The sequence below is a fragment of the Engystomops pustulosus genome, chromosome 9, assembly GCF_040894005.1.
Source record: "Engystomops pustulosus chromosome 9, aEngPut4.maternal, whole genome shotgun sequence".
NCBI classification, from domain to species: Eukaryota; Metazoa; Chordata; class Amphibia; order Anura; family Leptodactylidae; genus Engystomops; species Engystomops pustulosus.
Window position 1 is genome coordinate 94,093,862 of NC_092419.1, and position 27,826 is coordinate 94,121,687.

Here is a 27,826-nt window from a genome sequence, read left to right on the forward strand (position 1 = left end):
TTATAGCAGCCAGCAAATTGTCAGAACTCTAGTGGCAGAAGGTTACATTTTACCCTCACAGCTTCATTTTTCGGATTATAAAGGTGCACAAAAAATCCTTTGATTTTCTCAGAAATCAAATGTGCGCCTTATAGTCCAGTGCGCCTTATATATGAACCCTACTGACAGACAACAGCTGCCTCGAACTGTGCACAGGTCTGCCACCTGCTGGTCATTCATCATTATAATCCGGTGCGCCTTATAATCCGGTGCGCCTTATATATGAACCTAGACGTTTTAGCCGCCATTTATTGATGGTGCGCCTTATACTCCGGTGCGTCTTATAGTCTGAAAAATACTGTAGTTTTATTTTATTGGCGCAAAAGGATTCATTTGTTAAACTGACACTTCTGGTGTCTACACAAGACCCAAAGATCCGTGTAGGGTTTGTGGGTTTCTTTAGGTTTTTAGCTGTTGTGAGCCAGTTGTCCTCACTTGTGTTTTTGGAATTTTTAAAAAATATTTTCATGTTTTATGTCCACTTTGAATTGTATGAAACGTGAACATAAATAACAGGATGGAAGTCGCTGCAGCAGTTCGCATAAGTTATACAGCTCCAGGGGAATCCAGCACAACTCTATATCTTGATCTAAACAGATATAAGGAGGTTAATTGTTCTGGGACGGCCTTCCCCCTTCTGTCCTCCTGCAACTTTAATGAAAAAGCTGATTTGAGACGTTTTGAACGCTCCATGTTTATCCAGTAGATGTTTTCCCTGCGGTTCTTCAGAAGAATTCCCTGTTTCTTGGCCAGTGACCCTATCAATACTAATACAAAGCAATGAATGATTGCACTTACAAGTAGGAAATAGGGTGGATGTAAGGAATCATAGGCTAAATTGCCTGAAAATATAGTATGTGATACGTGACAAGACTGACAATAACGAATAGGTCCATTGATATCATTTGTTCCTGATGTGCACCGCATGGGGTGACGCCACCTCTCCAGTACCCAGTGTGAACCTGCGTATTGCCACTTCTTCCTTCTCCGAGTCAGAAGTATTACTATAAACCAACATAATCAAGCCCATTTCTGGTTCTGGTTCTCTCCACCCTTTTGGAGTGAATTGTGATTTGACCACTTTTCTGGTGGAGGTTCATTGACTTGTTGAGTATTGGTAGATTGCAGAGTTATGGGGTTATACTGAAATTAGAGATTGATTTAAAAGAAGTATGTGTATAGCAGAAGAGGGAGCCGCTAACGCCTATCGATTAGCCCGAGACTTGAGGTTAGGATTTATGATTCCTCCCACGGGAGGTGCGGACAGCATGGATTGTTATGCAGCAGGGGCTGTGGATGGTCAGGTGGACCCTGCATACCATCACCGCTATACAATCCATTACTATGTGCACCCAATAAATACATTTACATTTTTCTGTCTCACCTCCTGTATACAAATGTATTGTCTTTCATCCAAAGAAATGCCTCCTACTAATGTCATCTTTTCCTTTAAACCAAAGGTCTCAGCATCCGAGGGGCACAAGAAGAAGATCCCCCAGACCCACAGCTCATGAGACTGGACAACATGTTGCTGGCAGAAGGTGTATCTGGACCTGAGAAAGGAGGTGGAGCAGCAGCAGCGGCTGCGGCCGCAGCGGCGTCTGGCGGATCCTCAGACAATTCAATAGAACATTCCGACTACCGAGCAAAACTCAGCCAGATCCGACAGATTTACCACACAGAACTGGAGAAATATGAGCAGGTACTGTCAGAACTAGAATCCTATACTGCGGGAGTCAGAGGGAAGTACAGACATGTATGCAACAGTTTTCTGGATTGTGATATTGATGACCTATTCTAAAGAGATGTCCTCAATATCAGATCCGTTCTGCTGAACTTTCATATTCACTGTTTATCAAGCACAGCGCCGTACATTGTACAGTGGCAGAGTTGGATATTGCCCCTTCACTTGAATAGAAGCAGTGAACATGAGATGCTGATGTAATATTGATAAGCTATCGTAAGGATATCATAGAAACCCATATTTAACAATAGACAATCACATTTTATAATTAATATTTTATGATACAAGAAAAAAATTTCAGTATTTTGGTTGGATTGAGCCAATAAAACACGCAGGTTTTCCATAATGACTCCAGAACTAGCCTTCATGATCAGATTGTCTTAAAATAGTTGCTAAAAGTGGTATCTGAAGTGACTACCTAAAGCCTGATCTCAAAGCTGTGGACAGTTCTAAGGCAATAGAAAGAAAACTTATCTAAACCCTTAATATTGATGTTTTTTCCTACAATTGAATGGGAGCTGAGCTGCAGTAACCTGCCTCTGCCACTGCACAGTGTATGGAGCTGCCTCTTTCCATCCCAGTGCGTGGCACCGTGGCTACTGATCAAAGAGGGTGTTTGGTATCCAGCCCCATTATTCTGATAATGATGACACATCCTAAGAAGAGTTCATCCTTAATGGAGAATCCCTTTTTGCCATATTATTACCTTTCTGAATAGGTTTATTTGCTGAAATTGCAGTAGAATACAATGTATAAATATGTAGTTTGTCCAGGGGCAATGCATGTAAGTATATGCAGTATAGGATATAAGATTTCAGAATGCTCTACATCATTGTATATATTTATACGCATCTGCCATAATTTACATGACACTTTGGAGAGCCGCCTTTCCAGATCTGCACTCAGAGTTGGTTTTTGCTGAAGGCAAAATGCTGGTAGTGAGGGTCCCCGGTGCCCCTGAACATCTGGGAGAGCTGGCTGTAGCAGACATCAATCTCTCCTGAGTTCACCCCAAATTGCGGATTTAGAGGACATCATTTGGGGATATAAGATATGCAATGAAATGGAAAAAAATAAAATTCTCAGATGGCAACAGCAAAAAAAAAAGCTAGGGTAATTTGGATATTTTCCCGGAGCACATGACTAGCAGATCCTAAACCTGTTAAGTACTTAGCGCGATGGCTCCCCAGTAAATGAGTAGGTGTCTGGATTATTAGCACATTCATGAGTTCATATACCGGCATTGTGCTCTTTGAAGCTGAGAAACGTGCAAAAATGTGTCAGTCTGTTATCCGCATATATATATATATATATATATATATATATATATATATATATATATATATATATATATATATATATATATATATAGTCCTAGATAAAAGCCTGGCGTGTAATGTCCAATGTAACTCCCCTCCTCCAGGAATAGAGAACAAGGTAACAACCCTACCGAAACCACTTTCACAGGAGTGCATGCATCTTTCTTAAGGGCGGGCCCGGGTTTTAATTATCTAAATGTAAATACTTAACGAATTTTACTTAGAGTAATGAGCTAGAGTGCATACTACATAAATGAGATGTTCTAATTAATCTTGTATGAACTAGTGCTTTAAAGGGATGCTGGGTGAATCCCACAAACCCTGGGCTCGTGCCAAATTGCTAATCAGCCTTTCAGTTCATACATGGCTTCCCTTAATAAGCGGAGATAACGTTCAGCAAGCATTTCAGGAAATAAATCCCCGCTTATTCCCAGCGATACGCGCTAAACATTTCACTTCCGAAATCCCACGTCGCACCGCAGGCACGAGGGGATCGCCATCTTTCTGTACAGTCGGATCCTATTGATTTCTACTCTTTATCTGATGGTAACACTAGGTTTATGTGCATCAGATACATTTATCTATGCAGGTTTCCCCAGATTAACCTAAATCCTGGACCTGGAATACACAGGACACCCCTGTAAGCCCCACATAATGTAAGGAAACTGCAGATCCCAATCAAATAATGCACAGAAATTCTGCACAAGTTATAGTGCGGATTTTCTATGCAGATTCCCTCACATCTTTAAAAGTTATTAGCAACTTCTCAAGAATCCAGACTGTATCCACTGCAGAAATAAGACATCCTGGGGATGAAGAGATCTGCTCTGCATGGCAGATCCAGCACAGAAAATAAAACCGGCAGTTTAGAGGAGATTTTGGAAATCTTTTAACCTGAACAATTCTGTACAACACATTAGGGGACATGTATGTTTATGTCTGCTTGTGATGTTCGTTATATTTTGCGACTTTCTTTTCTCTCTCCTCTCTCACCTGGTTCAAAGTCCCCCCCCCCCCCCACTCCCCCATGTACCCTATTTTCACATGTTAATTGTAATCATTTCTCATGCTTTAAATGTTTAAAATTTTGCACCTAAACCTGCTGGGCATTGAAAGTTTGGGCAGTTTTTTTTTTTTATTTATACATTTTTGCATTCACATTTTATTGATTGATATGTATTGGTTACTTATAAGGCTGCGTTCAAACGTGGTATTTGAGATCAGTTTTTAAAAACATTGCAGCAAGGCCGTTCAAGGCTGTGGTCACATGTGGCGTTATGATGCTTTTTTGTTTTCTGATGCGTTTTACATGTTACCATGCGATTGGCTGGTTGGAAAGCAATTTTTCTTCATTGCTGGAAGTGTAAGCAGCTGTGAAAATGATAACACAGCTGCTTACACTTCCAACCCTGAAGAGAAATGCTTTCAAACCAAGCAAACGCATGGCAACATGTAAAACGCATGTGTTTCTGTAACGTGTTTACGCCAAATGTGACCTCAGCCTCATATGTCGCCATCTCCCTGGGGTTTCTAAAGTAATTTTTTTCTTAAAAACAAGGGCAAATGAAGCTAAAAGAAGAGATGATCCTGTCAGTGGGGGCACACACTATGCAAGTGTACTTGTTTTACAATCCTTCATTCTGGTGGCAGATTTCCTTTATAAATAAAAAAACAAGGCGAACATTTCCTTGTCCAGCATTACATACACAAAGACCGTTACATTAGTGTAATGCTTAACTTGCCCTGTGGTGGCGCTAAAACAAAATCGAAAACTTACCATGCTCCCCACACATGAGTGGACATAGGATGGGGGCTCGTCTATACAGTATCCAATATTCACTGCCTCCACATTTACCAGATGATGGATGCTCAGAGTACAAAGAAGCATTATTGAGGCCAGTTTATCCCAAATTCACCTTCCGCTGAAGGCGTGCACCATTGTGGATGTTTAACCATCCATGAGCACCTACCCTTACTCTGGTCTGTGTGCCAGGGCTCTGTTAACTATGTAATTTCCTTACACAGCACATCAAGCGTCTCCTTATACTCCCATAGATGTGTAACATCTGAGGAGTCACATTGCTGGTGGGGTATTCCAGGGAGGATGATGGAAAAATCATTTTTAAGTTAGAAAAACATGACTGGTTTAAAAACAGCGCCACACATGTCCTCAGGTTGTGTGTGGTATCGCAGCACAACAGTCCGTGAACAGATGTGCCACAAGTTGTTCTAGTCCCGGACAAATCTTTAGTACATTTTCCTTTGCTCAATTTCTCTCTGCACAATCATTGGTTAATGTTTTGCCTTTTACCATTATTTTTTTGGCTAGGCATGCAATGAATTCACAACCCACGTGATGAACCTCCTGAGAGAGCAGAGCCGGACGCGCCCCATCTCCCCCAAAGAGATTGAAAGGATGGTGGGCATTATCCACAGAAAGTTCAGCTCCATCCAAATGCAACTGAAACAAAGCACGTGTGAAGCCGTCATGATCTTGAGGTCGAGGTTTCTCGATGCCAGGTTGGTCTGGAGCTAGTGATTATGTCAGTCTGGGATCTGGTGCAGGATCCGTCATATAAGTTGCCTGTGTTGGTGACAGTCAATGTAGCCTTCAAATAAGGGAACAAGTCATGATGAACATGCTGTCCTGTTTACTGGCAGCATGTTATACAGCAGGGTGAGCTGACATTATTGTACATAGTTGTGTGTATAGTCAATATATTTTATTATAATTCAAAACTCTTTCTGGGCCTAGGAGACCAGTGCGTTCATGGTGAACGACACAAATTTACACAAGTTTCAGTCAGTCTGTTTAAATAAGCAAACAAGTTATACCATTTTTTTCCAAATTGATCAGCTCCTCTTGCTCTATAACATGCTACTAGCAGATAGGACACTGTATATAATGTCCTACATGCATGAAGCATATAGAGCAGACTGAGCTGAGCATATTATATATAGTGTCCTATCTGCAGGCAGCATGTGATAGAGCAAGAGGAGCTGAGCAGATTGTACATAGTGTCCTATCTGCAAGCAGCATGTTATACAGCAGAAGGAGCTGAGCAGATTGTATATAGCGCGTCTTATCTCCAGGCAGCATGTTATAGAGCAGGAGGGGCTGAGCAGATTGTATATAGTGTCCTATCTGCAGGCAGCATGTTATAGAGCAGGATGAGTTGAGCAGATTGTATATATTGTCCTACATGCATGAAGCATATATAATCATATATATTATATATAATCTGCTCAGCTCCTCCTGCTTTTTAACATGCTGCCTGCAGATAGGACACTATATACAATCTGCTCAGCCCCTCCTGCTCTATAACATGCTGCCTGGAGATAAGACGCTATATACTATCTGCTCAGCTCCTCCTGGTCTATAACATGCTGCCTGCAGATAGAACACTATGTACAATCTTCTCAGCTCCTCCTGCTCTATAACATGCTGCCTGCAGATAGGACACTATATACAATGTGCTCAGCTCCTCCTGCTCTATAACATGCTGCCTGCAGATAGGACACTATATACAATGTGCTCAGCTCCTCCTGCTCTATAACATGCTGCCTGCAGATAGGACACTATATACAATGTGCTCAGCTCCTCCTGCTCTATAACATGCTGCCTGCAGATAGGACACTACATACAATGTGCTCAGCTCCTCCTGCTCTATAACATGCTGCCTGCAGATAGGACACTATATACAATCTGCTCAGCTCCTCCTGCTCTATAACATGCTGCCTGCAGATAGGACACTATATACAATGTGCTTAGCTCCTACATAATCTAAGCAAAGATCTTCTGCGGATGTCACAGCATGGATTGGGTTTGTTCTGTTGTGAATAATCTGCAGCGATGCCGGCCGGGCTGTAGTGGGCCTAACCAGTTCCCATTTGAGAGCTCCCCTGCAGCCATGATGGCAGTGATTAGTATTATTGCATAGCTCGGCGTTCAGCAGTCTGAGTGACACCCGGGCTATAGTGGGAGCTATAATGACAGCCTGTATGTAGGAGTAATGGCAGCCCCGTATTGTATTGCTATAGGATTAGCACATCACTGGTTACCGGCCTACCAAGTGTCACAGAAACCTGAGCGCTAAAAACGTAGCAATTTATCTCACCGTCTTCCTCACTCGAGTAAATAACATAAAAATTACACAGAAAAACGTTCCGGCTGCGTGAATCTCTTAACTTAGCAAGTGAAGCTTAACACGGAAAGTTACTTGCAAGGGTTGTGTTAACTCTTTGCTCAACCCATCATGCTGATAGTGAATGGTACAGTGTAGGGAGCATGGAGAATATGAGAGCAATGAGATCCTAGCAGCCTCAGGCAGGCAGTTTGCCGAATGCCTTATGGCACAGTCGCCCCGAGGCCTGCACATTTCAAGGCTTCCCACAGGGAGGTTGTCTGAATCCTATGAAACATGTATAAGTGCCGGAGTGTGAACCCATCTGTGCTGGGAGCTGGATCCCGCAGTCCTCCCATGCTTACATCAAGTACAGGAAAGCAACTCAAAGTCCTAAAGACACAACATACACAATGTGTGCACTAAGGCAGCGCCCACTACTTTCATAGGCTTCTCTCATGTACACTTACCCGTAGGATAGGCGCCAAGTATCTGATCTGCTCATTAAGTATCCTTCCTATATGAATGGAGGCTGCTCGATCTTCTGTTGCAGATAGTTAATATAGATACGGAAATATATTGCTCCGTTTAGCTCTTAGTACTTGGTGGTCCCTGCAGTTGGACATGTATCCTCCATCCTCTGCGAAAGCTTTTAATATTCTAAAACCTAATATTGATCTCATCAATGAGATTTTGGGATCCCTGCAGAAGCTTACTGCATACAGACTTAGGCTACATTCAGATGGCCGTTGCCCACCGTACCATAGCACGGCGGGCACACAGCGGCACGGCGGCCCCTCTCCATAGAGCTATATGGCACATGTCCTACCTTTCTACGGGGTACGGAGCGGTACGGTGCCGCACGTGTGGCATGTGTGTGCCCTTTGCCGTCTAAGGGGGACGTATATATCGGCCGTATACGTTCGTCTGAATGTAGCCTTAGTGTGGAGTATAAATGTGTCTACTTTGTACTTATAATATATATATGTGATATGAAGTTAGGACCTCACACCCGTCCTGCCCTGGTGTCACATCCTTATTGTTCTTCCTCTTACAGGAGAAAAAGACGCAACTTCAGTAAACAAGCGACGGAGATCCTAAATGAGTATTTCTACTCCCACCTCAGCAACCCTTACCCCAGCGAGGAAGCCAAAGAGGAGCTGGCGAAGAAGTGCAGTATCACAGTGTCACAGGTGAGCCGCAGGCTACTTATCCATCACAAAGCCGCAGCACATTTGACTTTTTTTTTTTTTTGCTCATTTTATTCTTTTTTCTCTTCTAAATGTATGAGAAAAACCTAAGAGGTTTAGAAAAGTGTGATTCATTAATTACTACTAATTGCAATTAGTCTAATTAGGTGTAATTAATGCATTACGAGTAATTAGAATTACTATACCCCTGTGCATTAGGCATTTAATTGGGTTAAGACAATAGAATTGTTCCCTCCTGTCATTAGAGCCATTGTGCGGCCGCTTCTCGGGTTCCCATTTCTGAGGTGGCCATCTACAATCTCCGAGCGAGAGGAAAGGACACAGATATTATTAAATGCCACAGCGCCCAGTGCTGCAGAGGGTCTCTGCCAGCGAGTGCCCCCGTGTCTGTGGGCTCTGTCACGTCTCATATGTCACATCTGACATTTCCAGGAGTGTTCCTGGCATATGCCACATTTCTACAGGACGGAGAGGCTGCTCATTTCCAATTCCCACTTTCGGGGGGTCTATTTCTGATGCTTGAGTTTGCATCATTTTAACCCAAGGAGTTTTTCTTCATGGATTATCAGTATGTGTTGAAATGACACATTGGGTTATAGTGACACAATGACAATATATCTCCCAGAGCTAAAGAAGCAGCGATTTTATAACATTAACATATTCATGGAGTTTAGGCTCAGTGTGTGTATATATATATCTTGTTTTCACAAATAATCTGCCGACAATGGAATAATCACTACTGTGGGAGAATAAGAGCTCATGAAAAAACTTTACATTGACATCACACAGTAGGAAATCTTCATACATACATACATACATACATACAGGGCCGCTGCCAGCACTGGGCATAGCTTGGCAAGTGCCGGGGCCCATGTAAGGCTGTACATAAGGAATCCATGGGGGTGAGGGGACTTAGATAAAATACCCATCGGGGGGTTGTTTGGGATTATAAACTGGGGAATATTTTAGCGAACAGGAGACTGTTTTAGTTTCTGACTTTTTAATGCCGCCACGTGAGTTCACTGCAAAGGGGCCCAGTGAGGCTCTGCCGCCCAGGGGCCTACTGAAACCTGGAGCCAACCCTGTTTTATTGAGATACAAGTATTTACTGAAACAGATAATCAAGCCATAAAAAATATCGTCTTATCGCTACATGCACACTGCCGTTGCCCGCCATACCGTAATACGGCAGGTACACGGCAGCGCGCGGGGAGAGGAGGTTTGTGAGCGCTGTTCAACCCTCTGCACAGGGATGTTGGCACACGGCGCCGTAATACCGGAGAAGTTAGGACATGTCCTATCTCTTCCTGGGGTACGGTGCCGCACCTGTGCGGCACTGTACCGCTCCCGTAGGTCGCCGTGCACGCAGTGCCGTCAATGGGGGATGTATTTCGGCTGTATATACGTCCACCAATGCGGTAGTGTGAATGTAGCCTTACTGTACATGCAAAAAGAAAACAGCAGAAAGCACATTAAATGAGGGGAACCGGTTAAGAATAAAATAGTAATGTAAATTTTTCTTCTTTTAATTTCAGAATTGAGTGCAGATGGTGTACTCTGGTGGTAAACTCTGTAATGTACTTCATTAAGTAAGCTTCTGTTTTCTGCTCCTTCTTTCTCCTGTAGTGAGCAGTGTGTCAGAAGTCCTGCGCACAGCATATATTGATAAGGACAGGAGGCTAAAGATTAACTCTTTCCATAGCTAGATAATTTTTCCCTTGATGATTCAGCTCTCTGAGAAGTTTAGACTATCCAGAGACTGTCTAATAACCTATCACTTTACAGACACTTTATCAGGAGCTGTCAGTGGATCCAGGACAGAAAGCTGAGATTTACACAAACTGCTTAAATAAGATAGAAAGGGAGAGGAAAAAGAAAGCCATAGGAAAAGGCTTCCTGTATATTATCAAGGTTACTATTATCATCTGCATTATTCATTTTTGTAAAAAGTGAAATTGCACTTAAAAGAAAGTGCGCACAAAGAGGGCGACAATCGCCACCAATTATTTACTTTTCCGGGTGATCATTGCTCGATGTGAACATATGCAGTCACCGCACAGCAAATGATCGTCAGTCACATCCTTTAGTATACAATGTCCGGGTTTTCTACCCTATATATATGAGATTAAGGGGGATCAAACGGTTGCAGAGACCCCTCCGGGTGACTGCAGGGGGCAGTGAGCGAGCACCGGTCTACCTGGCAGATTATATTAACATATTAGGGGTCATTGTACAGGGGAACATAATCAGAGGCCCCGAAATTCTCTCCGAGGCTGAGAAATTCTGCGCTCAGTTTCCTGTGATTCCGGAGTCTGGTGCCGCCTTATACAGAGAGGAGAGCGGTGCAATAGTCAGACGTGACCCCTGTAACGGGCTGCAGCCATTGTGTAAATCCTGGGCTAAGTGGCGCGTACGTTGCGGCGGTGCGAGCGCCTGCTGCCTGTAGGGGCTTTTATAAAAAAAACAGGTGCATGACAGTCGTCTCATTAAAACCTCTCCAGCAAAAGAAATAAAGCGGCTTTCTCCGACATAAAACACATTGCAGCGCTGCAGAGAGATGAAGCATTTACCTAATAATTTATAGGGGTTTTTTTTTTTCCTCTTGCCATGTTTAACGCTGCAATTAGCTTGATAAATAAGCAAAACAAAACCTTCTTAAACGAATCTGCAATTAGAAGCGATTCATTAATTGACTTTAGGCGACGGCGAGAGAAAGAAAAGATGCTTATTCTTATATCAGACGAGGATTATTTTGTATTTTTTTTTTCTTCTTGTGTGTGTGTGTTTTTTTTTTTTTCCTCCGAAGCGTGCGAGCGAGGGACGGGGGACAGCCTGCCCGCAGCATTGTATAGCAAGGGATTCTGGGATGTGGGCTCCAAGCAAGGAGATCTTCTGCCATTTAACCCTTGCAGTGCCAGGAAGACACGACAAGACGTTCATGCCCTGTAGTAGGAGACGGTGAATGAGTAAATGGAATTAGATCACCAGCCTCATTAAAGGGAAAGGCCTGGCAGATAAATGTGCTTAATTATTGGTAAAACTCGCCTACTGTAGATGATAAATGGAGAAAATCCAGCCTTTTTTTTTTTTGTTCTATGTAGACCCCCGGCTATTCAGCTAGTTTATTGGAATAGCTAGTTCTGGATTTAGGTCATAAGACAACAGTCTCCATGATGTGGAGGGTTTTTTCTAGTAATCATAGAGCATCCACAATTCATTATTGTATTATCAGTCCACTCCCCTATACACATGCATGCTCAGACCGGCTGGGTGGTGCATGTGTAATGAAAGGGAGAAGGGACCCCCATATACATTATAGTGTCAGCAGCCTGAGACCCCCTCGATTGAGATGAGTAAATATTGGTTATCATTCAGGAGGCTGCCATGCCCCCCATCCAGTAATCCAGGAAAGCGGCCATTGGTATAGGCAACCTGTACAAGGGTATATGTATATGTGGTCCCTTACATCTTCTGCTGTACAGTTGTGTACAGGAATTCCCCCCCCCCCCCCCCCCCGTTACGTGGTATCACATTGTAAACCATCAACCTGTCAGTATGTAGCATGAATGACTGTTACATGTACAGGAATGATAAATATTGCATATAAAATGCAGAATATTTTATTGGACAAACATCCCTTTTCTCCTTTCGCTAGTAAATCCGGCTGTAGTTTGTAATATCCTTTGCCATTGGCAGGGCAGGAGGGGGCACGGGTGTAAGATCTTGTCCGGAACGGTGGTGTAATGTTGCGCACATGTGAACCAGTCGCCGATCCTAACCAGTACCTAACGTATGAGCGGCGCGCTCTTCGCTGCTTCCAATTAAACCTTGCTCGTTAGTTTAACCTCAAGGTAATGCCATCAAACAATGCATGTCAGGGAAACTCTGCCCACAGTGGCAGTCATTAATTTTAATTGCCTTGATATTAAAGATTAAGAAGCATTGAAGAAGCTGGGATGGATTCCTATACCACGTCAAGAATATCCAGCACCCTGAGGCCTCCCAAGGCTCCGACGATATTAAAATGTAACGGGTGGGGGGGGTCAGGGGTTGGAGGGGGGGGGGGGAGTGGATGGAAGAAAGCCTTTATTAGACACGGCTATTGTGGAGAATGGTGAATTGTCCCTCGTCTGCATACGCCAGAGATTTGCTCACTTCTAAAGCTGTTAATAAAGCAGTAATTTGATTTTTTTTTTTTTTTTTTACAATAATTATCCGCCCGCCTTCATTAATGTATTATTGCCCTGCTGGCTGGCAGGTTAATGGTAAGCAGAATGTATAAAACGTAACTCCAAGTATCGGCTGGGGAAAACTCTACGAATGAGGTATGAACTCAGGGTCACAATGGAAAGTCTGCTGGAAAAATATGAATATAGGATTTTATATCACAAGGCGTTTCTCTTATTACTGAGCGCCTCAAAGTCGTGCACCGTGGGGATGGAAATAAAGGGGCTCATACACCCGACAGAGTTGTTCAGAGTCGTCTTACTTGTATGAAGATGTAAAATGAGGATTAAAGAGAGGGGTTTTTTTTGTGGTTCCCCTCTGTCATATAATGGAGATATTCTCCTCTAGATCATATATACCACAAAATTAAGAAGCGTCCAATATTACTACGCCAATTAACAAAAGGAAAAGGTATTGAACCAGCGCAACACTGTAATGAATATACACTAAGAAGGATCAATGATCACATAAATAATCGTTTATACTGGAGATCAAATGGTTTATAAAGAACCCGTAGGCTCGTGCACACGGTGGAACGGTGGTTTGTGGTCCCATCTTTATAGGAGCTGAGCGGCCGCCCCACAAATCCAGGCAGGCTTAGGGCCTGCTCTATAATCAGCATCGTGGCCACCCAATACGGTGAGGACCGGTGTGGTTAGAACTGGCCGTCTGAATGAGCCCTTAGGCTGTGGACCAGATTGCCTTTGGTTATCTGTCCCCAGTTTGCTGGCAGCTATACTCTAACAACTTTCAATAAACAGGATTTAACGAAACCCATCCACAGGCCGTGCAAAAAGACGAGTAAACTGCATCATATCAGTTATTGTTTTACTGCCAGATTTCAGCCTTTGCAATGCAAATGTTGGAAGCCACAAGGAAGGGGCAGAGGAACCTGCAGATAAGCTGCAACAAAAACCACCCATTGCCACCACAGATGACTGCGCTGCAGAACACAGGACTAGCCTGATATTAGGAGACAATGCCCTTTAAATGTCCCAATGATGAAACATTTTGTACGCTGTGTGATCGGCTGTGAATGACCCATAAGATGTCTGCAGATCATAACCTTTCATTAACGGATTTCACATTTCCTGTCCGCAGCAGACCGCTCCTCCGCTCTTCCATCAGTGCCTCCTCTCAGACACTAGTGACATTTTATCTGTATTTTTATTATTCATGTGACTGAAAGTGTTTACCGAAACTAAAAGGTTGAGCCTTGCCGATTGCATTTTATTGTAGACCACTGCTTAAATCATAGCGATACTAAAACTTTATCTCCCTTCTCCAGGTATCCAACTGGTTCGGGAACAAGCGAATCAGGTACAAGAAAAACATCGGAAAGTTTCAGGAAGAGGCGAACCTGTACGCAGCCAAGACAGCCGTGAATGCCGCTCATGCAGTAGCCGCTGCTGTGCAGAATAACCAGACCAGCTCTCCCACCACACCAAATTCCGGTAAGTTTGGACTTTTCTGGATAAAGGATGGTACATAATGTCTAGAATTCGGCGCAAGGGGTGGTCTCACAGGTGTAGTCTGGAGGGTGACTAAATATGTCCTCACCCAATATCGTAGCTTTCTGTAGGGCCTCCTGACACGTGTGGGTCATGAGCAACAAGATGGTTGTGCTATGGACTTCATGTTGTGGCCTTCAGCAATGAATGAAAAATGAGGCGACTATTGGACTACAACCCCCATAGTAGAAGCTCTGCATGATACAGACCATATTATAAACAACCGTACAACATGCAACTATTGGAGACATACATGGGTATAGGTTCATCATATATTGATCAGGGGCAGTAAGAATGCAGTGAATTTGGACCAGTTTATTAGCTCATTATGGATTGTTTCAGCCCATAGGTGGTAATGGCTCTTTAAATAAAATAAAAAAAACTCTTTAATTCCTAATTTGTATAGAGCATGGGTGCACAACCTGTGGCTGCATAGATTGGTATTGTGAATACAGTCTCTCCAAGTGGATTGCACAAAGCATCAGTGGGCTGTATACTTATACTATGGGGTCAGACTGGCCCACCAGAGAATCGGAGGCTCCTCCCATGGGAATCCAGAGGTACAGCACAGGACAACCTACTTTAGATGCTAGTATTTCATAGGGCGTTATGAAGGGTGATAGTATTTTAGTGTTCTTTGAGTTCACAGCGTCTATGAATATGAGTTAAAAGGGGTTGTCTTAAATATCCAAGTTCCCTATTCACAGGTTAGGGGGGTGGTAGAAGATCGGTGGGGGTCCAACCTCTGGGAGCCCTCCCACCCATCACAACAATGTGATTATTTCCTCAGTAATGGGTGGAGAATCAGGGAGAATGTATCCTGCCACTACATTAAGCCCAATGGGAAAAACAGAGATGGGAAAGTACAGACGGCTTCGGACATCGTCCTGCCCCTCCACCAATTAGTGAGTCTTCACAGTCGGATGGTTATCCTCTATCTTGTGGATACTTGGAACAACCCCTTTAATGGAAGTATATAGAGGTTCTGCTACAAACCAACCATTGCCAATGCATGAGTAGATTTTGCCCTCAGAACTATAGGCATCATCTTGGAGGTGAGTACTGCTACTTTTCCATCAGTAATCCCATTTAAGTGTAGTAAGTGACCTCATCTTAATATACATTTTATATTACATGGAGGTGTGGCTTTAAATAGTCACATGCTCCATTGTCCCAATTTCCATATCTAAGGATCCAATCTTAAAGTAGAAGATCCTTTGCAACAGTTTTTGGCTACTGTCAGAGCACCCCTTTCCCCCAAATCATACTTCTCCTGTGTCTGGATATTTGTTTTGCAATGGATCAGGACACAACAGATAATTTAGGTAAACGGGATATTCCTATATGATAACATTGCAGATCTTGATGAATAAGGGTTACCGTAGGTATGTCAGGTTTAGGATGTATATGACAAGGGTTGCTCTGGCAAACGCTCCGGCCTGATCCTACATGGGGTGTGGAGGGATGCAGCTGGGACACCCGGCAAGTGTCCTGCACAGGCACAATACTTGCTGGGTGTTGTTGCCTCTGGAGAACATGGCTGGACACCACTTAGGGCTTTACTAACCTTTCAAACCCCTTCTTTTAATTTCTTCGCACTTTCTTTCAAGCATCCTCTGAGATCCTTCGCTCTTTCCTTTCCTAGGTTCTTCTGGTTCTTTTAATCTCCCAAATTCAGGCGACATGTACATGAATATGCAGAGTCTGAATGGGGATTCTTACCAAGGGGCCCAAGTTGGAGCCAATGTGCAATCACAGGTAGGAGAGACGCCCCTGAGTCATTCCTCAGTGCACCTCCCCCAGCTACCACCAAAGTACATGCACCAGCCCAGGGTGTGCACACAATTGGCACCAGCTACCCGGGTTATACAGGCCATATGTTACTCTTGTGAATGCCTTCGGCTCTGACTTGAGTGCTCGGGAGAGAGGTCTTGTATGAACCTCTTGATAAAAATGAAGTGTTGGTTGTGAGTAATAAGGGCACCACTTCATATAAGATTGTGATCGTCATTATATGCCTGGCACATCATTCAGAATAGCCATTCTCTGCATTTATCCGTAAAACATTCCGGTAATATAATAATACTAACAGGGATTGAGATTGACATCTCTGACACAGATTTGGAAATGCAATGAAAGGGGAGGTATAGAATACCTGGGGTTGTGCATGTATAGAGAATACAACCAAAGGCCCTTAAGGGCTTGCATACGTTCAGGTGGAGAGGTGGAACAGTGAGTGCTCCTCTCCCCTCCCCTCTCCATGTTTGTACGCCAGAAGATAGAGTATCCTCTGTCTTTTCTCCAGCACATGCACAGTACAGTGATATGTGGGAAAAAATTACACTTTTATGCTTGTGTAGCCTAATAGCATGCCAGACTATATATAGTCTACATAGATATATATAGGGTAGGTTCATATATATATTTTTTTGCATGTTTACAGAGTAGGCCAAGAAAGTTTTCACCATACATGCCAAATGTGTCCATAGACTTATACTGGCAGGCGGTAGTATCATTTTTGCCCCTGTCTGTCCAGTATATGTCAGACCCAGCAGGAAACACTGGATGAAAACACACAGCAGATTGCACTACATCATCCTGCTACCTGCTGTAGAACACAGTATATGCTCAGCAGAGGCCATTGGTGCCTATGTGGGATGGATGCTACTGTATGGCATCCATCCCCGGCCTCCACTGTGCACATACTAGCTGAATCCCTGGCTGCTTACTCCTCCTCCGGACGATGTATCCCACTCTATGAGCATATTCTAAGGATACGTCGGGATTCCTTCGTATGTGTACTTACAAAGGAGGGCTAAAACGTGATCTATGGATTTAGCCTAGGTTGCTTCTCGGACCCCTCACTAAGGCGGCTTCTGTTCTTCATATGCCATAGGACAACTCTTTGCATCATTAACATTTTTTAATTGATTATTGTTATTATTTTTGGTTTCGTTTGAATTGTTCCTGGGGGAGATTCTGTACTGCACTGGAAGATAGGAGTGATGTTTTTTGCATATTGTTAACCCATTTTGAGCCTTTCTTAAAATCTGTATTCCAGTGGAAATATGTTAGGGAAGGGGAAGACTGTGCTCCATTAAATGAAATGAAATGAAATCTACCATCCATTACATTACTCATAGATCCAGGCACCGTGACTGTAGTAATCTTCTTATATTTGCTATCCAAGGCCTCCTTCCTTCTGAAATAAACTTTTGTAATTATGCTAATGAGACACAACCCTCTCAGTGCTGTAGCTTCACAGGCTGTTACACTGTGCAGGAGCAATTACCCCTCCCACTGTTAGAGTCTGCAGGCAGAGGGAGAGGCAAGACAGTGTAGCAGCCTGTGCAGCTACAGCATAGAAAGGTCTATGGTAGACCCTCAGGCTCATTAGCATAATTTAAAAAGTTTATTTTAGAAGGTGCCCGGATCTATGAGTAAGTGTCCCTAGTTTATCTTGATGGATTTTGATGGTAGTTAGACTGGTGATATGAGTTTAGGCCTCCATTCTGGAAATGAAGGTGATGGCTCCATTTCAAAGGTCTGAAGCCTGTGAATGTGCACAGTTTTCTACATTTCAGTTTGCTTTTAGGGAACTTTTTAAAATAAAATTATGTGTATATGTAACTTATTGGGGGCGGTTTGCTGATTTTTAGATGGTAGTTTTAGCATGATCAATAAATTTGCTTTGTAAAGTGCATTTGTCATGTGTCACATTACACGTTGTCACATCTGCACATCACCTCCCTCCGGCCTCCATATATCAGCCGCTCCTCAACACCATCTCATGCAACCTTCTCGGTGACATTTGACAAGATTTTGTGTAGTTCCCGTCACCACCTCAGAAGACGTGAGACGTCCAGTACCAGTAGTAATCGGAGACGGGTTCGGTATTTCCAGGGACACCTAATCCCATACTCCACTCTTGGCAGAGGAAGAAGCCTACAGCTCCCTGCTCTGTGTTAGTGGGTTCATGTCCTTGGGCTTCCATAGCTTTGTGGGTAACTTTTTCCGCAATTCTTCATTCTTAAAGTTTTCTTTATCCAGCTAACAGGGATCTATACTTTCCATTATTGTGCATCTTACAAGACAGACAGTACAGACATAAGTCGTAGCGAGGAACCGTCAGAACAGTAATGTAATACATGATGTTTTTCTGTGCCCTGTAGGTGGATACCCTTCGTCATGTTATCAATCAGACGGGCGGATACAGTGATGCCTTGGGAGGGAATTCACTGTACAGTCCTCATCACCTAACTGTAAGTACTCGCTGGGGTCCTGGGGTGTAGCAGTCATGTACAGTATAATGGTCACTGGTCCAGGGATGTATTACTAAGCAGATGCACAGGTTACGTGAGGCTCGTGTATTTTGGTCCTTAGACTCCCCATATGTAGCAGCACCCATCCAGTTACACTCTCTTTCTGTAATTTTGAATTTGCCACAGCTACAGGCGAGCCGTGCACCATAAAGAGACTCCCGTATGGATGGCACAGCGGAGGTGAGCCCGCTTCTGTGTTGTATACCAGTGTCACACTGTTATCCGTATCAGTGAATGGAAAAAAACGGGAACATGATTTACCGATTCGGATTAAAGCAGAAACAAGCACATTTTATGACGGAGCTGCGAATGTCTTTTTGACACATTTGTGTGCGAGCGCATCTAAAGCGCACCTGTCATAAGAGCCGCGTTCACACTGCTGTCATTTATCAACAATGCTGTGCCTTGTACTGTGTATGACAGGGGAAAATGGACCCATAATGGGGCGGGTCAGGGCTTCATAGTATTAAATATTGAGTATAGGATCAGACTACACAGGATTTGTTTGTAGTCTGTAACCATGGCAGCGCATGTCTGCATAGGAGCTGCAGACAATACATCATGAGACTTGTCGAGATCTTATCTAAACACGTAGCAAAGATCTCGCCATCGCCTTCCTCCTATGTAAGGAGTCAATATTAATAATACAGCGCAGTATCTGTTCTTGTGATATTTCTCTACCACCTATAAATACCGTGTCACATCACAGCAGTCCGCCACATGACACAGCCGGCTAATCCCCGGTGCACTGAAAGAGCACAGAAGAGCAGACATTTTGTAAGATCACCTGCTATTTAGCACTGGAAGCTTTCCCTCCATGAGAATGTACCAGTGGTCGTTCTCCTTTAATCGCAGGAGACAAGGAACCAAGTATAATATAATAGGAACTTGTAAATGTCATCTGCTCGGAAAGTGGCAGCTTTAGATATTACCTTACAAGGCGATCGTTTAAGGCTTGTACTCTTTACATACAGTGCGGAAAACTAGGTCCTGGTAGCAGATTTTAATATCATAAATGAAAGTAGCCGAAAATCTGCATAATGTGAATAGTCTTTAGCAATTCTTTTTTGTTTTCCTGTAACACCTCCGCCTCTAGGAGCGCTGTTCTCCATGCAAACTACTGGAAGCCATTTACATAATTACAATTTCCTAATAATGCTAAACTATCGGATGTGATCAGCTTGTAGGCAATTCTGAATTCTGGGATTTTATCCATACCCTTAGGATCAGTGACCAATATCACATCAGAGGGGGTCCAGCACCACATCGGGAGTCAGAAGAAACCACAGCGCTGTACTTAGCATAATTTGTTAACATGACCGCTAAGAACCATTCATGGGATATGGAAAACCCAGCTGATTGATGCTTGGACCCCCACCAATCAAGAGAATGGGTCCCCTAGCAATTTTACAGAAAAGAGGCCCCATTCTCACTAATGGGTGTAGTGGCAGGTTCTGCGGCTCCATTCATTAGTATGGTGTTGTTATAAATTGATGAATACAGCGCTCAGCTAATTCGGACACTCACATTGAGTGAAAATGCCCAACAAAGCCAAGCGATGTAATGGGCTCTGTAATTTCTGACACTTCCATACTACAGGATGCACACATTAGTGAGAACAGGGCCCTAGTTCTGTATATTACTTGGGGTCCGCTCTCCCATTCAGGAGTCAGGCCCTCACCGAATCGCTTATCATCCTCTATCCTGTAAATATGGGAAACCTTCCTACGTCCAACCCATTGAAGTAGGATGGTTTGTTATTGGACCCCCCCCCCCCGATCATCTAATATTCATGACCTCAATATGTTAATCCTGGAAAATCTTGGATATGATGACCCTCCAGACATGTGTGTTGTATCTTATCTCTTCTATTACATCACCCCAGGTCCTGCTCTAGCATGGGCCATGCGCTCTGATTATGTACAGGTCTTCCCATCGTTCCCCCCTCCTGCACCACACACCAGCCTAAAAGAGATCCACAGACACACTCAATGAACAATACATCGCTCCATCTCCATTGTTGCTTAATAAATATTTCCTTTTGGCTAAAATCGAACTGTTTGCAGCAGCGGAAAAGAAAATCCAGCGCGTGATATCTGGGCTCCTCGTCATCCACTAGACTTGTATTCCTTCCCTCCAAGTGTCAGTCAATATTAACGATTCCCCAAATGATTGAGAATGTTGTGTGGGAGCTCGGAGGATCGGGGGTGGCGGCGGCGGCCGCCCGGGCGATCATTAAATACGCAAATCGTCTACATTTGAAAATATCAAATAGGTTTGTATTGGGAGGGGGATATAAATAACTCATAATAACCCAGAAGAAAATGTCTGAAAGAGGCTTTTACTTACACTGTGGTTTTTTTTTTTTTTCCCTTTTCATTTAAAACATCCCGAAATGCTTCAGAGAGTTTGCAAAATCCTTATCAACATGATAAAATATGAAGCTGTTATTGCCTGCAGCATTATAGCAGACATGAATTCCATCTTTTCTGATGAGGTTTGATAAGGCGCTCTCTTATAACACACAGCGTAATCTCAAACCACCAGAGGAAAGATTCATTTATTTGCAAAAAATAAAAAAAAATAAATAAAAAAAGAGAAAACTGCAGGGAGGGGGGAGGGGGGGGGGTGAAACCTGACTGACGTGGTCTCTTCCCGCTGCCTGGGCGCGCTAAAAAATATGACACATTTGTTGTTTATAAATTAGAATGAAAAGCCATAAAGGACATAGGGGAAAGAGTGATAGGTATTATGAGTGATAGATATTACATATTTGGGGCCTGGCTGTCGGGAAGTGAACACATCGCTATAGATCAGAGCTGTAACACATCTCCACATCAGATGCACAGGGCTTAACCCTTCACCAGCGACAGGGCATTCCAGGACAGGCAACTAATGGACACTGCTAATAGGACCACAACATCCTCTCGTCTCGTAGAAAGCCGCCATTACATCTGTTGGGAGCATTAGTCATAAGCTCGCTAGATAATTGACGTTATGGGGACAATGTCACAGAGCTGGTGACCTCATGTAACATAAAGGGATCCGGCAGCAGAAAGCTGATCATAGGTGGATAAATGGGTCTGGCACAGAACCACATAGTATACACTGCCGGATCGGACATCGGGTACACCTCCCCCACACCTGGGCAGTCAATGTATTAATCTGATTAGTAATACTGGAGTGATTTGCACCTGAAATGCCATACGCCACATTTATTGAGGGTGTGTCCTCTAAAAAAGGGGCGTGGTCATGCATAAATAGCTCCTTCAACAGAAAATGGGTGTAACTTACAGAGGCTGGGCCCCATAGCAGCCTTTTGACTGGGGCAATCCTACTTAAAAAAAAAAAAGTATACATATCTGTACAAAAAAATGTTTATACAATCACACACTTCTATACTTATATACACACATACAGTTCTACTCTCATGTGCACACATGTATACACTATTACACATATTTATGCACTCATACATACTGTATACACACATACATTATATACATGATTACACATACAATATATACACACATATATAAAGTATAAACATACCATATATACACATATAGCATAAACGCACATGCGTACAGTATATACACACATACATTACTATATACAGACATAAAGCATATATACACACATACTGTGTATACACACCATATAGACAAAGCATATACATGTTTGCATACAGTACCATATACAGACATACAGCATATATAGACACACACAGTCTATATACACACCTGAAGTGGATGTGGCAGAAACTGATACCAGTCCTTACTGAAACTTAACATTTCCTTTGAAACTACTAATGGCTTAAAAAAAAATAAGTCTAACACACAAGAAAAACAAAAGCTACAATTACATTATGAAAGCAGGTGAGGCTGTGTGTAGGTCTGGCGCTGGTTGTACACAACTTCAGGACTTGTGGGACTTCCAGGTTTCCAGTGACTTGTGTGTTGCATTGAAAACTACATGTACAATTAAAAGCTGTGATGGCCTTAGAGATTGTCCATTTCGAAAAACGTATTTTTATAAAAAGATTTCCCTTAAAAATATACATATTGGTTCACACACATTTATACAATCACACACATTTATGTACTCACATATATATTTATGCACTCATACATAGAGCATATACACATAATATACACTCAGTATATACAGATGAAATACATGCCATATACACACAAACTGCATATGCACACATACAGTAAATACACATAATACACACATATAGCATTTACATGCATGCAATATATACACACACCATGTAAACACACACGTAAAGCATATACCGTACACAGAATCCACTGTCTGCTCAGCTGTTTACTGTGAAAGTTGTGCATTGTACAATATGCCACATAATATGTATAAAACAGTGCATATCCTCCTATCTTTAGTGTGGCAACTCCAGGGGCCTGGCCCCCTGACACTGTGGGCCCCATAGCGGCTGCTATGGCTGCTACCCCTGTTGTCACGCCCCTGGTCAGTGGGTTATACCTAAAGGCGGCACATGCACGTTCCTCAGCTGTAATATATATTCTCTGTATGGTTGGTACAATACATATTGTATGTCTCAAATCTTTGGAAATTGATTAATAAATTATAGCCATGCTTTAAAATGTGTGTTTTTCATTATTTGCAGGCTAATGGAGGGTGGCATGAGACGGCGACCCCTTCCTCTGTCACCTCCCCAACAGAAGGGCCCGGCAGTGTGAACTCTGATACCTCTAACTGAGTGACCCACCATAAAACTGTGCACCCCAGCTGTGTGTGTGGGGGGGACACGGCATCACGTTAGGTCTTTATTCAATACTTAGTTGAGGAAGAAGACGACCCTCATCCTCAGATCAATCATCTTCCTCCAGCTCGGTGGCGCTGCCCGTTTCTGGGACCTGCATTGTACATCCCACCCAGCGGAGAGACAAAGCTGCCGGACTCCAGTACATCCGATTTTTCTTTTCGCTTAATCACCACTTTGAAAGCACTTTATCTAATTGGGCCAAGATCTGAGGTAGAATCTGTGAAATGATCTCCACGTCCCATCGGCACTTTTTAATAAACTGCTAAACTGAAGGAACGGAGCAGCAGCTTTAAGGAGAAACGTTTGCATGTTTGCCTAGGGTATCGGGGGTCACAGCGAAGAGACATTTTACAGTTTCCAAAAAAAACAAAAACAAAAAAAACCTCCCGTAGTTATTAACGCTGAGGATTTTTTTTTCCCCTTGCTTGTTTTCCTCTACGACACATCAAACGCTCGGCTGATCTGTGAAGATGCATCCACTTCTACAGGGAAACCATCTCCTCATCTTACGCCCTTAACGAGTCATTCCACCAGGATGGACTTTCACGTCACGTCATTGGCCAAAATGTTTTTATTTTCACAGAAAGAAAGGAAAAAAAAAATCCTGTAAACTCTAAATTTTTGTAGGACATTTGTCCAAAAAAAAAAAAAAATGAGATGGTAAGGTAAACGGTTTCCAACCATAGAAATCCGCGGTCTAATTAGGAAAACGGGAATTTATCGAGTTATTGTGATTTGCCGAGTTCCACATCACATTGCGGTCCATAGAAAGACGATGGGACGAGAACAACAAACCAAAGAAATTTTAAATATCACAATATGGATTTTTTTTTTTCCATTTTAAATCATTAGAATTTTTTTAAAAATTGTTTTTTTTTAAGATTTTCCGTTATTCTAGAAATTAAATGTTTTGTTTTAATTATTAGACGCCAATAATATCAAGCGAATGCATCTTCTACAGGACGTTCTCCAATAACGCAGTACGGTTGTGTCTCCCAGATTTGTATATACCCAGAGGGTCATGATGGTAGGGAAGGGATCGATTTCCCAATGTGGTGTTTTACAGCAATGGGTTAAAAAACGCTGTATAATAAAATTGTCAAAATCTGCCATTTCTTGTGGCGATGGGAAAAAAATAAACCTGTAAATATTGTAGCAAAAGAGAATTTATACATCGTCACCGAGCGAAACAGCTTTATTTACCTCATTAAAAAAACTCATAGGAACCAACAGACACGTGTAGATTAGTGCCCACCTACTACCTCTGAATACCACGCGTAGTACGTCTCCATCATTGTGTAACTGCATCAGCAGATCGGGCCCTGGTGCCCCCCCCAGACATCGCAGATCCTATAGTAGTGCCGCAAGATGGGAAAGAACTAACAGTATAGAAATACAAGAGAAAATCTACTAGAAAAAATTACAAATCTATAGAATTTCCCCCAAAATTACCATATATACTCGAGTATAAGCCTAGTTTTTCAGCACAAAAAAAATGTGCTGAAAACCCAAACCCGGTTTATAATCGAGTAAAAAAATATAGGTTTTATCAGGTTTTTGTGGTAAAATTAGGGGCCTCGGCTTATACTCGAGTATATACGGTATGTCTCCTCTTTCAGTTTCTGAAGGGGAGGGCAACAATCCGAAATATGTTACCAGGAATCCCAGGCTTACTATACAGACAACACAGGAGCTAAAAACGAAACTTTTTAATAAAATTTTTTTATTTGAAGTCATACCGCAAAAACCAAGGCCTGTTATTAGCATGGATCATCAATAGCAAAAGGGTGGGGGTCCAACTCCTGACACCCCTGCCCCTACATTACAATTGCAGACAACTACACATCCAACATGGGCTTCACACAGATAAGCCAAGACTCCGCCCATATGTGACCAATTTTTTAGACCGTTTTTTTGTTGTTGTTGTTTCATCGCTCTCGGCTTTCACACAGTCGTGAATGTCCGTTGTGTAAATAGAGTCCAAGGCCAACGTCACACAACCGGTCCAGGCCCGAGAAATAGGAACCAAGAACACAGGACTCCTGAGTCCCTTCTTCCCTACTGTAATCCTGCAATACTGTTGTTCCAGCAAGCAGGGACTCTCTGCTTCGTATATCACTATGATGCAAGGAGTCCCCCTTCAGTAAAATCTGTTTTTCACGTGCACCAACACAAGTTTCTGACGGTCAACAGCGATGTCATGATAATACATCTTAGATAAAGATCTGGACCAGGATTCATAACATACATTACAAATATTCAAAATGTCTTTAAAAAAAAAAAAAAAAAAAAGACAGATTTGTGTTAAATTTATGTTTTCCATATAGATACAATAAAGGGATATTCCCGATTCCAGTCATATATTACACAGAAATATCTAGAAACTGGATCTTACCCTGCACATGTCCATAAAAGTAGCAAAGTCCTTGGATGTAGAAGATAAAGGCTTCATTTTTACATTGTTTCCACTATTTTAGACAGAATTTAGAAGTCATCAGTGTCCGTTTTTTATTTTAATTCTACTTTTAGTTTTTTTTTAATTAGTGTCAGAAATGACAGCATAGACAGCGTTTAATATCCAGACTCCAAAATAATTAAAACGAAGGAGCAACAATTTAATCTACCAAATTAACAATTATTAATTAAAAAGACAATTTTCTGGTTTTCACATTTTTTTTTTTCTCTTTACATTAGAGCCCGGGGTGGGTTGAAATCCATGTGCGTTTTTTTTATACATCCCCTTTATGATCCACATCAGAAAAACTGAACATGAAAACACAGCTAAAAGAAAAACCAAGTCCCCGCAGCGCTACTATACAGTTCTGCACTTCGTTATGGGCCGTATAAATCTTTGCATTTACATTCTGCTGCTCTTTACAATTTTTTTTTTTTTTTTTTTCATTCTGATACGTAATGTACATTGTAATCTTTTTGGAGATAAAATGAAAAAAAATTGTATCTTTTAAAATAAAAAAAAAATATACACTTTATAAAGCTGCTTTTGCAACTTTGAAGCTTATGAGTAAAACATGAGGTCTTACGTTCAACACATAAAATATGACGGAACAGTAAAACTGTTGTATATACTAAGAGACATTTTAAATGTTTTTTTTTTTCATCTCGTTAATTCCACATTAAAGAAAAATGTAAAAAAAAATACTAAAAAAAAAAAAAACAACCATTGTAATGCATACAGATTTCAGTATAGGGTGGGCTATGTGACGGGAGGGTGGTCGCGGTGGGGGGCATTATGGGAATATTTTTTTTTTTCCTTTTGCTTTGAGTTCACTTTTGTATTGTATGAAGATCTGGCTGGGGTTGATTCACGGGAATACTGATGGTAATGACAATTTGTGGCAGTGATTCTAACGTATTAAAATCCAATCTGTTCGGTGTTTACTTTTTAACTGGATTATACCCCTGGATTGAAAAAAAAAAAAAAACTAACAAAAAAAAAAGTCTTCCTTGTGGTAGTTCTATGTAGTTTAAAAATACAAATAAAATGTTTTTGATTTGCCGTGTGAGTTTTTTATCATTATGTTTGTATCTGGTTCCGCGCTACTTTTGGAAATACAATAGCGCTGCAATTTCCATGGAAGAAATACGTTTCTCTTACTCAAGACGACTCTATAAATCATGAGCTCACATCATTGAGCAGCAGTAGTGGATTATATGAGTGGTAGACCATGGCCACACAACCAGACCACCAAATTTTATACTGAGAAGGACCTTCACCCATGAAATCCTGGTACATCTATTCTTGCTCTTAATATACATGTACAAATGAGGCATTTCAGGTCCTTTGAAGGTCCTCCAATGGTCCTAAAGCCGCAGATTGATAGTAGCAGAAGGGACACATCCTCCATTCCCCAAGAAGCTGATTCTAGAACCATATGTAGCAAGTGACTCCAGACTTGTAGGGGCTATAATAGTCATACAGCTCAGGGCCCATGGTGGTCTTAATGGGCCCCTGGTCTGCAGCTTTGTACAGGAGAGTCCAGCAGGCGCCATGTGGTGATGTCGTCTCACCTACCAGCATCAGAGCTGCACACACAGGGATGAGGGATCGCAGATACATGGGCATATGATTCGCCCCCATATTTTACTGGAAATGCATTGACAGATGAAAAAAGTTTTTTTGGGGGGGAGGGTGACAGCTGCACAAAATGTGTGGATGCCGCTACAGAAACATATTGGGCAATTTTTGCTGCACTATTCTTGCCCACCCTTCTGAATTTGTACCTTTTGTGGACCCTCATTCCTAAATACACTGCAGAATACTAGATTGAATTTCCAGTCACGTGTCATGGTCAGATGGGAGGACAGCGCCGGAGAAGAAGTGACTGCTTCCTATTTGTTCAGAATACCCCCAGCAGCCTAGAGGATGAGACCACATGGGAGTTGTAGTGATGCCAGGACTGCTTGTGCTGTGCGTCGCCTGCCCCCTCCTCTGTGTCAGCAGGGACCACGCCAGCGTAATGAACACGCGGCCCATCTCGCCTCTTTCCCCCATCACATC

At 42.4% G+C, this 27,826-nt stretch overlaps 1 protein-coding gene and 1 long non-coding RNA gene across 3 annotated transcripts in view; one reads left to right on the forward strand and one right to left on the reverse strand.

Moving 5' to 3' along the window:
• Positions 1-26,824, forward strand: part of PBX3 (PBX homeobox 3) — a 155,717-nt gene extending 128,893 nt beyond the window's left edge. Inside the window, exons 3-9 of one of the 2 annotated variants that reach the window (XM_072123774.1) lie at positions 1,500-1,741; positions 5,432-5,622; positions 8,284-8,419; positions 13,953-14,118; positions 15,821-15,933; positions 18,348-18,437; positions 23,149-26,824. In XM_072123774.1, the coding sequence (XP_071979875.1) occupies positions 1,500-1,741; positions 5,432-5,622; positions 8,284-8,419; positions 13,953-14,118; positions 15,821-15,933; positions 18,348-18,437; positions 23,149-23,241 (1,031 nt within the window). In that variant the 3' untranslated portion in view covers positions 23,242-26,824. The remainder of the gene's footprint in view (positions 1-1,499; positions 1,742-5,431; positions 5,623-8,283; positions 8,420-13,952; positions 14,119-15,820; positions 15,934-18,347; positions 18,438-23,148) is intronic. The other variant, XM_072123775.1, reaches the window with a different exon arrangement.
• Positions 1-27,826, reverse strand: part of LOC140076964 (uncharacterized) — a 195,530-nt gene that overhangs the window by 26,907 nt on the left and 140,797 nt on the right. The gene's annotated exons all lie outside the window — the stretch shown is intronic.